Genomic DNA, 17,873 nt, shown 5'->3' with positions numbered 1-17,873 from the left:
ATTGCTCATATAGTCATCGATTAACAATGGTAATCGGGACCAGAATTTCTGTTGCTAAGCGATGCGGTTGTAAAGCACAATGTCATGTGACTGCATCACGTAGCGACGGCAATCCCGGCAGTCCATGTTCCCGTCGTTAAGCAAGGATCACAGCTCGTTGAGCAAGAACCTCCTCACAACTTCCTGCTGGCTTCCAACAACCAAAGTCAGCAGGGAAGCAGGCAGGAAGTTGCAAGTCCCAGGCAGCTTGTAAGCAGTCCAGCAGGCAGATAACTGGCTGCTGCTGAGTGGGGGCGGCTGCTCAGTTGGATGGTGTGGTGTGAGTGTGATGGGGGTGGCTGCTGTTGGGTGGGGGAGGGCATGCAAGGGTGTGCAGGTGGTGATGCATGGCGCAAGCACAACAGGGCTTGGGGTGACTGCGGGGGTGCTGGGATAGCTGGACTGGTCGTGGCGTGAATGTGGCGGCGGTGGCACCATTATAACTGCTAAACGAGTGGTCATTAACCAAAGACTACCTGTATAGTAAATCTTGTTCTGAGTATTTGTTGCATGCTAAGGTAAATCACAATCCAGGATGGTACTACGGAGATAAAGAGGTGGAGTTATGCAGAGAGCAGACTCTGTTCTCAATGGTTCAAGAGGCAACAAACAAGGACTATTTGGTAAACCAACGATATGCCCAAGTAAAGTGGTTGCCATTCACCCCTTTAACGCAAGGCAAGTGCTATACCTGGGGCTGCTATTTCAGTGAGGACAAAACTTGAGTAGTCCACTCCAGAAGATAAAGATATCATTATGGCCTGTGGTCCTTGCAATACACTAGCCATCTTGCTACAGCTCTCGTAGTCCTAAGAGAGGAATAGCCTAAGAGTCTACTTGCCAATTGCCAAAGAGGAACAAACAGATCCACCATTATTTGTAGAGCAACTGTTCTCGTTGGTCCAGTGTTGCTACTACCAGCACTAGCAAGTATATGCCAGCACCAGGAAGGCTGCAATGAGTCATAAAAATATTCTCAATGAAGGTTTCTTCTGTCCCCTAGAGCAACACCATGGGTGAGAGGTGGTGAAAAACAGCTCCTATGGAATTGTATTGTGTGATGGCATGTACTGAACAATTTAAATGTTTGAAAAACTAAACAAGGATAGGCACTTTACAAACATGGAGATATTTACACTTCCAGGGAAGAAATGGCAGACTGAAGATGATTCTGCGAAAAGCAGAGCCGATGACCACAGCGGAATGAAAAGCCGGTGAGTAGACCAGCTCTTTGATAATTCGTCTCCGGGCAACCAGAGGACTTGAGATCTCCCACAAGTGCTCCAGGGAGCTGCTCCTTGCGAGGAGACTGCAAGACAGTGGTTTCTGGAGGGTTTAGAGCTCTGGGAGATGAGGGAATATCCATCTTGCTCAAACCGTGGTTGGCACTTTTGAAAGGACACTAAGTTCACGTACTTCCTTTCTAAACACTTTTGGAAATGGCTTGTTGACTGCTTTTCAGCTATTAGGAACCTTTGGATCGACAAGTTTTCACAGCACTGGGTGAGTTTCCTTCAATCCTTAGAAGAAATTTTAAATACAAGTTTAAGGACTTAAAATTGGGCGGGGGGGGGGGAATAAACAGCAAAAGGGTGATTAAAACTTTGATTTTAGGAAGTTACAAATGGACTAAAGGTCCAGATAAATTTGAAATAAGATTTTGGAATTAATTATAAAGAATCCTTCTCGTGGGAAAATGCTTTGGTTTTGAATTCTTAAAAAAAAACTTAATAAGATTTCAAAAATTGGCCACTAGCAGGAACTAGAGATTATAATTAAAGGAGGAGAACACTCAAACTCAACTCACAATTACAGAATGAAGCAAAATGTTTTAACATTGGACATATTGAAGGATATTTTTGAACTAAGGATCCAGAAGTTAATTTTAAGAGTGCCTGCTCTATAGATAGACTGTGTTTAAAAGATGTTATGGGAGAGGAACAAGTTCTATCTGACAAGATTGAGACTGATTTGAAAGTGGATTTAAAAATGACAGGCTATTAAGAATGACATGGAAAAAGATGTTACACTGCGAAAAATAGATATGTTATCTCTGGTAACCTTAATGGACTTTTGCTGACCTCAGGACTGAAATGATGAGGCTTTATGGATTTGTTTATAGGTAAGAGATAGGATACGGGAAGAAGAGATCATTTGTTGTATTTTAAGAGAAGGTGGTAAGTTTCTAAAATTGTTTATAATTGTGATGAAGGGGAAGTCACTACTTTATATATTTCTTTTCTTTACTATATTCTTATTTTTTTCTATTTCTTTCTCTTTTTTCTTTTCTGCACCTTCTATTTTTTCTTTTCTTTAGTTCGTATTACTTTGTATTGTTGTAATTGTAATCTTTATTAAAATAACTATTAAAAAAACCAAACATTTAAAGTCATATGAAGAAAATATTTTTCTCTAATTAAGTGATGAATATGGTTAATTATTTTTTTCCTATTAGCCCTTCTCCATCATTCCTTCTATCTTCTTCCATTCCTCCTGCTTTTGAATTTATCCCTGTCTTGGAGAATGACATTTAAAATATTGTGGACAACTCTCATATGATAATTCTGCTGATTCCCTGATTCTACTCTTCTACCCCTTTTCTTGTCCTGTACTGCCAGCCCAATGAGCTGTTACTTACTGGCAGTTTTCCAGACTCTTTTAATCACAGTGTTCCTCATTCCTTGCTGAAGCAACCCTTCTTGGAATCCTCTTGGTGTTCAAATTACCAGCCTGTCTCATCTTCCTTTTTTGTCTAAAGTCCTTGAGAGAGTTGCCTTCTCACAACTGAATTTGCATTTGTCTTTTAACAGTTTTATTGATCTGTATCAGTCAGGATTTGGAGCAGGTGATTCAACTGAGACAGCACTTTCTTAACTTTTGAATGAGGTGGCCCAGTCCCTGTATTTTGTTTCAGTGATAGTCCTTTTGGATTTGACTACAGCACTTGACCCACTTGACCACCAGACTATCCAGGTTACAGTTTTCAGGCATCATTAGTAATGAACATGAGTGGTTTGAATTTTTCTGACCTTCTTGTACTTTTGCAGGATTGAATGGATTTCCTGGAAATGTGTCCCTCAAAATTACTTGGGTCCTATTTTGCTGTCCCCTTTATATCCTTCCCTAAGTGCCCTGATTATTCTCTTATTAATGATATGCATGTTTATCAGTCTTTTCTGCCCTTGTTGATAGTGTATGGTCAGTGGTGATGGAATGTCTTACTAGCACTTCTTCTTAGGTGTCCTTCCACTACCTTAAGCTGAATATGAACAAGACTGAGATTGCTGTGTTTCAAGCCAATTGTCCTTCTCATCCTCTACTAAGAATCCTCCCATTTGCCATTGGGGCTTCTGGATTGCTTGCAAGCTTGGGGTCTTGACTGATGACCAGTTGACTTTGGTCCATTTACTGACTCTATTTGCATTTGATGAGTATCTGTAGCATCCAGGGGTATCTGACAGAGGAGACTGCATTGACATTGGTGTCAACTTTGATTGTTTCATGCCTAGAATATCATAATAGTCTCCTGGCAGATGTTCCTGATTCCTCTCTCCATCTCCTGATCTTAGTGAGAGATAGTGCTGTTTAGACTATATGGACCTCCCACATTACTCTCAAGTTTCAATACAGGGCTCCACACTGGCTCTCTATTTGAGCCAGAACCCAATTTAAACTATTCATGCTTGTGCTTAGACCCCTTCAAGTCACAAACTCCCCATTATCTGTCTGCCCTTATCTCCACCTACATTTCTGCTAATTCTTTACGTTCCTTTTTGCAGGACATTTTGAGTTCCTTACTCCAGAGTCACTGCCTCCTGATACCAGGCTTTTAGGGATCTGGTCTTGTGACTCCCTCCTTGCCTTTGATTCTGTGGAAGCCATGCTGTTTAAAGGGGGTTTAGAGACCTTTATATTTGATTAGCATGGAGAAGGTTAATGTAGAGTCAGGGCGCTCCACTCTGGACTAATGGTTCCAGGGTAATACCTGCTTTAAATTATTAGGGATGTATATGCAGTCAGTGCTATCCCAGGACACTGTTTTAAGTGTACTGCTTTCATGTCGAATGTTTTAGTGTTAATTTTTGTTTATGGGATTCTGAGTTAATTTTATTGGATTGATCTGCAATTTATTGTGCTGTTATTGTTATTCTATACTGTGCCTTGGTAAAGGCGCTAAATAAATAAGTAACATTATTGCTATTTTGCTTAACAGGAGAAACATGTTTTCTCTCAAGCTGAAATACTTGGTCTTTTAACTGTTATAAACCCAATCAATTGCACAACTTTTTATTTCCTTTCCCCCCCTCAACATATGCGTATATAGCATTCACTGCCCTACAAAATAAAGGATAAGAGAGAGACAAATACATTGCAACTTTTTAAAAAAATTCAGACATCCTTCTTGACTATCATACCTTTAAGCCAAATCAGTTAAAAGCAAATATACCAATTCAAAGCAAAATTCCATGGTCCACTACAAGATGTCCTGTTCCCTCCAGCTCAATTCTTCTGCCAAGGAAGAACATGACAGCTAAAGGAACATTTGAAGAACATGATTTGTCATAGGGTATAAATGAACTTCCTTATCCTTTTCTCCTATAAGACACACTGTACCAAGCTTTTAATCTCCACTTGTGTTAGCCATGCTGTAATTTAAAACTACCAATGATCTTTCAAAGCCAGGCAATAAAATCAGGTCAAGAGTTGTCTAGCCACACCCACACCCACCGGCACCTGCCATTAATAAAAATTTGGGTAGAGCAACTGAGGGTGTACATTCAGAACATTTTCTTTGGTAAACAGAATCAGAGCCAGTTTGGCCTAGTGGTTAAGGTGCTGGGCTAGAAACCAGGAGACTGAGAGTTCTAGTCCCACCTTAGACATGAAAGCCGGCTGGGTGACCTTGGGCCAGTCACTTTCTTTCAGCCCAGCTCACCTCACAGGGTGGTTGTTGTGGGGAAACTAAGAGGAAGGAGTATTAGGTATGTTTACCACCTTGAGTTATTTATAAAAATAATAAAGGTGGGATAGAAAATAAAATAAAATATTCCTAAGGCAGCACCCCAAAACTACAGTGTACACTCATCAACCTTATTAGCGCTAGTGCAGAATTAAGTCCAACTGGGACCTGCCTCAGAAGGTTTACATATAACACCACATTAGGATTTTATTCTCTAGTAAATGTTGGTGCATTTTGTCTCTGATGTTCCTTAGCAGGGATTTTGTTGTTCTTGTTCTTGTTTAACAAAAGGGATCCCTGTGCTTTATCCACCAGGGTTGGCTACGGAGGGCTGTTCGCTCAGTCATGTGTCTTGCAGCGCAATGAATAATCCACAAAGCTTTCTGAAGAATGGCTGCTTAGACCCGAAGGCAGCTACATCCCAAACATATATGGATGGCACACTGCACTAATTTATTTTTATTTTTTTGCTTCTGATGCCACCGATATCCAAGCATGACGACATACTTATTTGTGGTATCACCCTTCTCTGTGCTTGTGAGAACAGGGAACAGAGGGGGAAGCTTACAGTAAAGCTAAGAATCTCTACTGCCGAGAAATGATCTAGTCCTCCAGAAAATAAGGGGGTAGAGTACAGTCACACTGAACAGCTTCTTCAGGACTTTCTCAGCAAACAAAGCTAGCATGTTTGCTGTCCTATTTAGAGTCTGGCTTGAAATCACATGACACAGGCATCTGATCAGTCTGTATCTGGTCAGGATGGAAGACTGTCTAGAAACTCCAAGCATATTCTCTCATTATATAAATGTAAAAAGATACAGAAAAGACTCAGAAGTCTGATAGAAGGCTGTGCAGCCAATCTGTTAGTTAGCACTCGATTATTTGCACTTGACCAAGTCCTTGCATGAAGCTCCTCCAGAACAGACCAGTTCCATCCAATGACTGCTGGGTCCCTGCACACTAAATACAACATGAAGTTTTGGACAGATCAAGCCACTAAACAAGATATGTGCAAAAAGAAGAAATATTTTCTTTTCATTTAGGTATGTTGATGTGGCATTTGCACAGGCAGGACTGTAAGTGTCACCTCCCTGGCCAATCTCAGTATGTGGGACAGCGAATATTGCAGGAGGCACTATTTTAAATATTAAAAGGCCTCAGTTGTTTAAGACTTTATCAATGCAGCACCTCTTTAGGATTCAGCCTCAGTTTATTGACACCCATCTTGCCCCCACTGCTTTCAGGTACAAGATCTTCTTAATTAGACAGAATGAACTGATAGAACTGAGTGTCATTAACATATGGATGACACCTTGTCCAAAATCTCTAGATGACAGCTCCTAGTGATTTCAGACAGAAAAAAAGGAAGAGAATTTGGGCTGCCATCTTCCAAAGCCAAGGAGCCAGATGATATCTCTTTGGTAACAGTTTTATAAGCAGGAACCAAATAACTGCACAAAGTGTTTGCAGTTCCCAGCTCAAAAGGCATTATGGCGAATGATGTCATGTGGCAAAGAGAAATCTAGAAGCATTGGTTGGGCAGCACTCTTCCTATTCTTTCTTGGTAAAGGTAATAAATCGAGACTGTTTCAGTACTGTACTGAAACAGGTCTACATAATCATCTTTCTTCAGATGCATCTGCAATTAGCAAGCCACCAACCTCTCCATCAATTTGCCCAAGAAGCAGTATTGACAACTGCACGTAACTCTCTCAAGCTTTAAGGTTACAGGGGTGTCTCCTAAGAAATCACCTCACTGCCTCTTTCAGAGCAGTCATCATAATTCCTTTTGCAAGAAGGCATTAACGACTCCCCAAATCCACCCTGTCACTGTTTCCTCCTAGATCTTACCAGTCATAATTAGACCCCAATTCCCTAATCACTTTTATACACCTTTCCCAGCACTATACTATTCTTTTTAGGACTAGGAGGCCCAGAATCATATATATTTGAAAGTCAGGGGCACAGTATATTTATGCAACAACATCACAGTACAAGTACTGTAGCTGCCATCAATCCACGTCTAATGCAAAGAGCATGGAGATTTGGATTCCAGCCAAAGGGGTAATAGCATGGATTAATTAGAGTAGGCAAAGTATATACCACTTAACTAAAAATAAGATATTCCAAGGTCACTGAAATTATAAAAAGATATTTTGTAACTAAACACTAAGATCCAACTATAGTCCTTTAAAAGTTCTGTCTGTCCTTTTCCTACACCTCCATCTTAAGGCATAAAAAATGGCAAAAAGCAAGAAAGCTTGTATTTATTTCTTAGGGCTAAATAAAATTATCTATTACATGAGATATGTTCCTAAGCAACCATAAGCAACAGGCTTAAGAAGATCTGTGGAATGTAAAACTATCCTGAAAGGGACTTCTGGGGGACGCATGACAAACTGAAGATATCTCCGTGAAAATGGAGCCTATGACCAAGGCAAAGATCAAAGAACCAGTGAGTAGATCAGTTCTGTGGAACCTCTCTGGATAAGGAGAGGATGGGAGATCGCCCACATGTGCTCCAGACAGCTGCTCCTTGTGAGGAGACCGCAGAACAGCAATCTTCTGCAGGTTTGAATGCCAGGAGACTAAGGGATTAGCCATCTTGCTTGCAACTGTGGTGAAGCCTTTTAAAGGACGCCAAGTTTGCAAATCTCACTTTCTAAACACTTTAGGAAATTGCCTATTAATCATCTTAAAGCTATTAGAGACCTTCGGAATGACAAGTTTGAAAAGTCATCAGGTGAGTTTAACTTCAGCACTGAACAAAATAAAAATTAATTACAAGCTTAAGAACTTAAAGAATTTGAAATAAACAGCAAAAAAGGTAAATAAGATTTTTATCTAAGAAAGTTACAAATGGAGTAAGGGTCTAGTTAAATTTGTAATACTAACTTTTTCTATAAGTTTTTGTAATTAACTATAAAAACAAATAGTTTCTGCTGGGAACCAGAGTTATTCTGGATATCTTAGTTCATAACAAAGATAAGCGACTTTATGATTTTAGAAACTGGACACTAGAGGGGGCTAAAGATTCTAAGTAGAAAGAAAAAAAATAGCTTCTCATGGGAAACTGACTTATTTTGGCTATCCTGGCAACTGTAAGTTATAACAAAGGTAAGTTATTTTGTGATTTTAGAAACAGGACACCAGGAGAGATTAAAGATTCTAAGTAGAAGGAAAAAAAAATACAAGCCAGCTTTTGGTGTTGGTTAACTGAGACTTACAAAATGACACAAAATGTCATAACACTGGAAATATTAAAGGAGATCTTAGAAGAATGGAGCCAGAAATTAGTAGCTACAATATCAAGAGTGTCAGTAATGATGTCTGATTCTATGGATAAATTATTTCCAAAATGTGTTAATCAGGGAATGACAGATATCGAGCAAATTTTGTCTGAAAAGACAGAGAAAGTACCAAAAGCAGAACTACAAATGACAGGTCAAGAGAATGATTTGGAAAAGCATGCTTTACTGGATATACAGAAGAATCTGACTTAAGTTTTAAAAATTAAAAAGGAAATACAAATGATAAACCAAGATAATGACCTGGAAAATGATTTGGAAAAGGACGTTTTATTGGATATACAAAGGAATCTTGCTCAAGTTTTAAAAATTAAACAGGAAATAAAAATGACAAACCAAGAGAATGACCTGAAAAATATTTTTATATTGGATCTACAAAACAGGCTTGTTAAACCCTTGAAGAAGTTTGTGGAATGGAGGCTTCCTGTGGGGAATGGCAGACTGAACGGTACTGGTTTTTTAAGCAGCGCCAACGGTCTAGCATTTTCTGGGCACAGGCTGGGTCCCTGCAGCCTGAAGAATTCTCCGGGTAAGGAGAATCCAGGAAATCATCCCTTTTGTTCTCCGGACAGCATTTTCTTGCAGGGGCATCACAGAACGGAGTCCCTGCGATCAATCTGTGATTGAGAATGCTGGGAGGTGTGGATGTCATCAAGTTCAGGGCTGCACCGAAGTCATAAAATGGACACTAAATCTTGCCGCCCCATTTCTAAAACACCAAGAGGTTTTTTTGGTTGCCGTTTATTTGCTACCGAAGAGAGGCCTTTTGCAACAAAGAAATGTGAAACTCTTGGTGATTTTCATTATTCTTGGAATTTACTAATTTGGAAAGTTGGTTTTTTTAATATTTAAATTCTAATATTGGGATTTAAAGATCTTTGCTGTTTTGTTGCCATTTTCTTAATGTTTTGAGGATTATAAAAGATTTATCTACTTTGCTGAATCTGCGGAGTTGAATTTTGAGCTATCTGCCTCTGCATTCCTGTGAGAACGGCTCTTGTTTATATCTTTTTTCTCCTGATAACACTTTGTGGAGAGACTCGGAAGAAATGAAAGCGCTCTTGAAAGATCTCTATCTTGACGTCTCCCAAGCCTGGATCGTCTCCTAGAACTTGTGGAGTCTAAAGCCTACCAACAACTTGAAAAAGAAGACAAGAGTGAAAACTACTTTGAGAGTAGTGCTCTTTTTTTAAGGAAGAAAATGAGGATTAATGTTGCCAAGTCAAAAAGTGAAGGAGAAAAATTGGACTGTGGAGAGTTAACTTTGATTCTGAAGAAAGAAGAGTTTTGGGCGCAAAGGGGGAGAGACGACTGGCTGAGTTCCTGGAAAATTGAGACCGAGAATCACGGCTGGCTGCTGAATTTGAGACTTGTAAGGGGAAAGCCTTGTGTGTAATACTGAGATATGCCTTAGTCTATTTTGAAGTCGGGTAATTGTTTAAATGTGTTTATCAGGATAGTCTCTTGAAGGTTCAGACTGATCTTTTTGTTTTGGGGATGAAGATTTTACCTTGGGTAAAAGGGCATTAACCAAATATAGATAATTTATTCTTTGTTATTTTAGTAGGCAAAGGGGAGTAAAATTTTAGTGAAATAGGATAATATTTGAGTATTTGCTTATTAGGCGAATAATTATGTTAGAAAAGGTTTTTTATTTTTTTAAGAGGGAGAGATAGTTTGTTTTAGAGGAGACTGTCATATAGAGAAGGAAATGCTTCATAGAAATAATGTTTATCTTAGTTTAAATTAGAGTAAGAGATATGCTTTATTGTAGAAAGTTGGAAGCCACCATGTCTTACTCTTCTCTGTATTCTGACACTTTTTTAGTTTTCTTTTTCCTTGAAGTATTCTTTGTTTCATTCTTTTTAGTTTTTATGTATTTTATGTATACATTGAAAAAATTAATAAAGCTTTATTAAAAAATAAGTCTGTGGAATGGAATAAAAAAGAATTGAAGAGAAAACAAATCCTATAACATTATTTGAACTAAAGATTAAGACTGCTAGAAGTAAAAGGAAAGAATATAAAGTTGGTTTATTTGATCGAGGTTAAAATAAGACATTTATTTGCAAAGTTCTGGCAATACTTTATGGACTTATTGCTGACACCAGGATTGAAAAGTTGATGTTTTATTGATTTGCTTATAGATAAGGGATGAGATATGGGATGAAGAGATATCTATAACCTTATAGGAGGTGAAGAGTTACTCAATTTGTCTATACTTGTTATAATGAAGGTTGGAAGTCACTTCTTTATATATTTCTTTTCTTTTTCTTTATCATATTCTTTCTTTTCTCTTTCTTTTTCTTAACAACAACTACAACAACAAAAAAGTAAAATGATCCTGAAAGAATCTAACATTTCTTGATTATGTCTTACCCAGATCACACAATTTTAGGGTAAATGCTACTGGGCAAAGCAATCAAAAGAGGTGCATTACAACATGTGGAAGGACAAATGAAGTACCTCTCTTTGAATCATTAAAGCACCCACATCTTTTGCAAGGCTCACATGGCTGCTTTGAAAGCTATCTCCATTCACATGCATGAGAGGCTCTGCACCTTTTTCGAATGCTTTGCACATTCCAGGTTGCATGTCTTTTCCTGCAATGAAAACGTGCAAGAAAACACAAAGATTAGCCATAGAAATCAATGATCTAAGACAATTTTCCAGTAAGAGCCTTTATTTATTTAATGTCCTAGCATTCTGCAATCATTAAAGGCAAGAGATTCCCTAGAAACCATATTTATTTATGCCTATGTAAACACTTAGTCAACCTTGGCTGATTTCAAAAAGCTAAGCAGGGTTTGACTGCTTATAGTACTTCAGTGAGAAACTGCCAAGAAATCCAAGGACTGTAGACTAGTTTGGGAAGTCAGAAAAGCATTCCATAAGAAGCAATTGACTGTGCCTAGAAATATACATGATGTGTTTGTGAAGTTATCAGAGATGAGCTCAACTCCAAGGAGACAAGACTACTTAACAACAGACTTGGCAATGGATTTAGAAACGTAAGGTAGAACTGAACCCTTTTTAAATGTACAGTATTTTGACAGAAGCCTCCAATTGTATCACCGCAGCAATTCAACAGGGACCCACATACATGGCTACCTTGTGGGACTGGACATTTTTGGAGGGAGAAGACTACAAACCACCAGGTCACAAATGTCTTTCTCCCATTGTACATCTTGCTATACAGACTCTCCCTGGCATCCTGCAGCCTCATTGGATCAAAACATTGGTTCTAATTTAACACTGGCTAGTTATGGTTATTTTACAAGCTATTATAAGCATGCCATAATTCCACACAAGCACCAGCAGCAGAATGTGAACTTAGCCACAGACTTCAGCTTTCCAAGAATAATTTTTTAAAAAAATCTTTGCTAAACCATATAATATGCTTTAAGGGGCAAAGACAAGATCTGCAAAACTGGTAACTTCAGCGAAGGTGTTTAAAAAGATTTTCAGCAGCCAGCAAGGCTCATGTCCCTCTCTCTAGATTTGTGGAAGTCAAATGAATTATGCAAAATAAGATCATCCATGCAAATTGGCAAGATAAATACAGGTTACAGAGTGTCTTTATGTTTGCACAGCCAATTGATTTGTTACTTCCAGCACTAAGTATTTCCAGTCATATCTCTCTTAGACTAAATGAACAACTTCCTTGAAAAAGTTAATGAAATTTTGAAGCATCTTTATCTCTAGTCTTCCAAATCCTCTTTGCTTCTGAGAAAATAATATGCTAAAGGTAATTTCTATAAAGAAAGGTCCAATCATGAAAGGAAAGGAAAAACAGAATTGACAGGGAATTGCCATTCTACATATGGGTCTGCCCTCTCTAAACATCCCAATCCCAAAGGGAAGGAATAAATCTCAATTCACAAGCAAAATTATTGAGGGAAGAGAAAAAATCCATCAAAATTAGAGAAAAATCTAATTGAAAAAAATCAAAAACAAGGGAACAGTTATTTCATCAGATCAAAACAATAAACACAGGCTATTTTCACAATGCTGGAGCAAACGTGGCCTTCCTGAGGAGGTAGAAAACTTACTAACAAACCAGGGTGCTAGCTTCTATCATAACATAGTTGCAGAAAGATTTAGTCTTTTATGAATCATAAAGTTCTCTGGTTTAAATCTCATCTCTGCCAAGAACCAAGGAAGGGACTTTGAGCAATCTTCTCTTAAACTTCAGCCTCCCACTTCCAACAGGATGATAATTGTATTGTTTTACTTCTACAGCTGGGGGAGAAATATAACTAGAGGCTCAGGGCCACATGTGGACTCAAGGAGATTTGGCCAAGCTCTTAGATTCTCTCCAAAAATCTGGTTTCTGGTTTCCAAGTACAACCAGCTACACTGGTTCAGTTACATTGATTCATGATCACGCCCAGATCAATGGTCTTCTTAAATGCTACTTAAAATAGTTTTCAAGGAAGCTTCTTATAAATATTAAAATAAATTCACATTTTTTAAAAAAGGCAAGAACTATTACAGTATTTAAGTTTGATGAATTAAAATTCATTTAAAATCATATATAAAAGACATCCACATATCAATTAAGTGATTTTGATTATTTTCAAAATTAAAGCTCAGAATCATTTGTGCTTGGAACAGCCTATAAGCCCAGTAAGTAAGTACATTAGTAAATAAAGCTGTTTTAACCAGGCATCTGAAAATCAAAGCTGATGATATACGCAATGAACAAACAAATCTTTATTATGGTCAAATACCAGCATAAGGAGGGTGGGTACAGTCAGTTAAAAGCATGGAAGATAAAAAATACATTAAAAGCTAATATAAAAAGCTAAAACACAGAAGTCTAGAGGAAAAGGAAAAAGGAAAATAAAAGAAAATCTAGAGGGAGGGGTAGGATGATGATATATGAATGTTCTAACAAAAGTAACCCAACTTAGATTCAGCATTCTAATTACTTTCACTTCATTATTAATGTTATTGTCACTCTGTTTTTGTTATTATTTTAATTTTGTTTTGCACATGGTACAAATGGACACAAACCTGAATGCGTATTAACAAATCATCCTCACTTTTGCTGTCTTCACTACAAAAAAAAAGGAAGAAAAAGAAGATTAAGTAGCATGTCATAAAGGAACAAACAACATACCATTTTTTAATAATAATAAAAACTACATTTTAAAAGAAGTGGGTGAAAATAAAAGTTTAAGTTTCAGATCATGCTTTATAATTCCTTCTTTGAGACCTGCATGGAAAAGCCAAGGGATCAATCTATAATTAACAGAAGTGAAATATAATATAAACACATAAAATAATGCATTATTTATAACGTTAAAACAACTCTTTCTAGAAAATAATAGTATTTTCAAGGGAGGATATTTGCAGGCATACAGAATCTAAAGTTAGCCTTTTTCTCTATGTAATGAAACTGGTTTCAAAGTATAAGCAGATTCTCTAGTATAGTCCTTAACAGACATTTTAAAACAGAGTAAATTCTTAAAAAGTCACCTTTCTTCAGAAAACACCTCCATATCATCTGGTCCTCTTCCGTCTACATGTCTCAAGGAACCAAATGTTTCCATTGTCTGTCAAACATTAAGACAAATGCTAAGAATCATCATTTCAAACATCAGCTCTAAAAACCAAGAGGATACCTCCTCCAAATGAATTTGGGATTTCAAATCCCAGTCAGTGCAGCCGATTTAACTGAAGGACATAGTTGTGTTCACACTGAGAAATGCTATTTATGATATAAGTAGTGAAATAGCAAGGGACTATGAAGGACAGAGTGGCAAGAGGTCTACTGACTCAGGGATGGCGGGTTGTCACACTGCCGTGCAATGTATGGTCATGAATTATAGTCCCACCACTGCCATGGAAGGGAAGTTCTATAACCCAGGGAAGACTGGGAAATTAGCATTAATGGGAATCCAAAGCAAGATTGAATTCCGAAAGTTTTGCTCTAGTGCAGTATTATGAGCCTCTCCTGCAATATTTCTCTTATCTCAAGAGCTTCTCCAAGGGCGTCACCCCAATATACACTGGCAGGCTTGAGTTTCCCATGAAAATGACTGGTTTGCATCATACTTTGCTTTAACCCTGAGCTGTTGAGCAAAGCCACAGTAGCCTGATTCACATACAGTGCACAGCTATAGTCTGTGCTGGCCTCTGCTCTCTTGGAACAATCTGCCTTCTGAGAGAAAAAAGACTTCTAACTTCCTGGCCTTCAAGAAGGCCTCTAAAACTATTGTTCCAAAGGGCATATGAGTGCTGTTGACACAAGAATTGCCTTGGGATAGATTAATTTAGTTGGATTATTACTTTATTGCCTTGCTGTTTTATGACTGGAAACCACCTCTAGTCTTTCTGGGGAGGTGGACAGCTTATATATAATTGTATGCCTACATGCATGCATTTATAAACAAATAAAACCAAAACAGCTGATTTCATATCATGTTAAGCTGAAAGCAAACAATGACATCATGGCTCAGCATATTGTGAGTACCGCCACTCTTTTCACTGGCCTCATTACAATACCATCCACCCTCAAGTTCCAGTCTAACATCTCTGTTAACTATTTATTCAAAGACATCTTTTGTTTTCAAGATCTGAACAGAGACCAGATCTTATGCCCCAACTATTCAAGAGAGGGAATCTTTGGCTTATCCAAACAACAACATCAGGAAATATTTAGCAAATATTACCATCCAAAGTAAACTCAAATGATAATCCTAAAGTTCAAAAATATGTATGTTTCCATGCCTTATGCTGCCTGTCTGTGGATTTTTAGAGAATGACCTTGCCCAACCTGATACCCTTCAAGCGAGATAGGACTAAAACTTTCAGAATACAGCATGGGATTTTTTTTCTGGCCTAGGAAAGCTGCAATAATGACAAAATTAATTTCTGAAAATGCAAAGGAAACCAATCTGGCACCAACTGTCACCATGAAACTCATGCCCTGGTCACCACATGATTGGACTACTGTAATGTGTTCCATGTTGGTCATCTGTCTTTGAAGATGACTTGGAAGCTGCAACTAGTGCAGAACAGGATGGCCAAATGGCAAGCTGGGATCCAACAGCAGAATCATAGCACCCCAGTGGCTACCTGTAAGCTTCTGATCCACTTTGAAGTGCTACTTGTCACCTATAAAGCCTTATAATGTGCAGCACCAAGATATATCAGGGACCACTTTGCCAAGTAGGATTCTGCCCATCTGATCCATATATCTAGATGCAACCTGTTGAGAGCCCTACTCCAATATGAGGTTCAGAGAGCGTAGACTAGGTGGCACACTTTGCAATAGCCCCACATTTTGAAAATTTGTCCATAGAATTATGTTTGGCCATGACCATTCTCTTGTTTTGGAAGACCTGAAGTCTTATATCAGTGGGTCTTTGGTCCATATTAAGATTGTGGGTGACCACTGGTTTTACTATTATGATTATAGTTATTTAACTAAGGTTTAGGGATTTTATATTCTTGTTTTGTTTTTTGCCTATCATATGCCCCCAGAGTCTTGCAGATGAAGCAACATACAAATATTGTAAAAATAAATACATAAATGTACATCACTGTAGATACTCATCTTTTGCTGTGGAGGAACTTTTGATGATTTTCCTGACTTTTGACAGCAAACTATGGGTTACTGAATAGCATGATGGACAAATTCTGTATTATTTAAGTTTGCTTCTCATTTGCCCATGGAATGCAGGTGCTACTTGCAAACTTCAGACTTGGGCTGTTCTTAAAGCTACACTCAAATGGACAAAGAAATCTCACAGAGCCATTCAGCAAGAGCAGTCATCAAGACCACTTGAAATTCAGACAATGCTATGAGCTGGGTGTTTGAAACAGTCACCCAAGTCTCTGTGTGACATTTGAAGACTTATTTTCATAGTTTTGCTTACCAAGGAACTGTCTTGGTTGTCGTTAAGCTCAGATAGTTTGGTGCTGGATTTCTGACGTTTTGGTTTACTTCTTTCCCCAATATAACCAGAGCTATTCTCTTGGCATTTTTCCACTTCCTGAGCATTCAGCATACACTCTTCAATGCTGTTGAAGCCAGAAGGAATATTCTCTTTATTGATGACCTCCCTACATAGGGGAAAAAATTGCAGGGTTCCAGATCATTTCTATTCTACTCATAAAGGCAAGCCAAGCAATTATTCTAACTTTCCAAGTTCTAGAAAGATATTTACACCCTACACTTCCTCAGGTATCTTATAGCCCTAAGTTTCTTGGTATTTTCTTTAAAGAATCTGCAGAGTCTACCTCTAGTGGAGAATAAGGGGCCCAATGGACAGATCTGGAATTTTAAAAACCTTCTGTAAGCCTTCACAAAATGCCTAACATGGCTGGAACTTGCCTGTTCACAAACATCAAACTGTCAAGACTATTCTCTGCCATATCTTCTAGTCACCTAATAATGGGCATATGATGGAAGTAAATATTGGGGTAGAGCTTGGCACTTTGTTCTATGATGTGTAATTTCTTTATTTATTGGCTAATTAAAGTTCAGTGGGGCTGGTGCAAAGAGGAGTGTCATAGGAACTTAATTACCATTCCAAATCTAGCCTAGCATAAAGGCAAGTTTCACAGCAACAGAACTGAAGCAGACTGGGGCTTGAACAATGCCTGGCTGGGATACTGTCTGGACTTCCATAGGAAAAGGTTGACATACAAATGAGAGTGAATACTATGACTTCCAAGAGGAAATATGAGGAGGAGGAGGAGGAGGAGGAGGAGGAAACATGGCAGGATGCAGGATTTTCCATACAGTCCTACTGTCAAATAATGAACAGAAACTGAATCCAGTCTAACACCGGGCATGCTAAGCAACCTTCATTCCCGATTATGTAGGTCTCGACAAGCCTGACAGGGAAATCAAAATATTTGGAAGAATTTCCATCAAACACATTTAAACAGATGTATACAAGCGCTAAGATTTGTATTTCTTTTTTTCCGTCAGTCGTGCAGCAGAAATAGAGGAACAGCTTCACAGGAAATTCGCTCATAACCTTGTTTCTAATTTGTACGGATTACGATTCTAACATATAAATCTCTTATGGAATCAGACATCATGTATGCCTGGATCTAATTCAGCTACAGTATTCATTAAAAACTCAGCTGCAAATCCCCTCGGTTGTAATTGCTTAAGCAAAACCTGCTACCCAAGTAGTCACTTAAACTCTGGGTAACTTAAAATTATGACTCTGAATTATTTCACAAGATGAAAAGTTTCATACATATACGAGAGTAAAAGTGTATTCACTTTTTAGACTGAATGACTGAAAAAAAGACGTAAAACACAGACATTCTGGGAAATGTTTACTTTCTGCCAAATCCTTTCAATAAAGGTTCAAAAAGTGAGTAAAGCTGTGATGTTCCAACTTCCCTTTCCACAAGCGATCTAGGAACAGGAAGGCAGTGGAGAAGAAAGTAATACTTCGACCAGATATACTACTGTAATGTCTCGGTCACAGAGTGCACTGAGCCAATATATGATTTAGTTTTGGCTTAGAATTATGTGTAAAATCAGCTACTGAAGTCTGCAATCCACTGCTTATGGCTTACAGTTAATCAGC

At 38.2% G+C, this 17,873-nt stretch overlaps 1 protein-coding gene across 4 annotated transcripts in view; it reads right to left on the bottom strand.

Annotated features, from left to right (window-relative positions):
• Positions 1 to 17,873, bottom strand: part of FAM13A (family with sequence similarity 13 member A) — a 139,266-nt gene that overhangs the window by 27,006 nt on the left and 94,387 nt on the right. For all 4 annotated transcript variants that reach the window (XM_063310395.1, XM_063310396.1, XM_063310397.1 and 1 more), the window contains 3 exons: positions 16,197 to 16,383; positions 13,792 to 13,868; positions 13,327 to 13,369 (listed from right to left, as the gene is read on the bottom strand). In XM_063310395.1, coding sequence (XP_063166465.1) covers positions 13,327 to 13,369; positions 13,792 to 13,868; positions 16,197 to 16,383 — 307 coding nt within the window. The remainder of the gene's footprint in view (positions 1 to 13,326; positions 13,370 to 13,791; positions 13,869 to 16,196; positions 16,384 to 17,873) is intronic.

Source organism: Candoia aspera, chromosome 8 (assembly GCF_035149785.1).
Source record: "Candoia aspera isolate rCanAsp1 chromosome 8, rCanAsp1.hap2, whole genome shotgun sequence".
In the NCBI taxonomy this organism is placed as follows: Eukaryota; Metazoa; Chordata; class Lepidosauria; order Squamata; family Boidae; genus Candoia; species Candoia aspera.
Note: the sequence above shows the minus strand (reverse complement) of the source record. Positions and strands in the feature narration are given on the sequence as shown.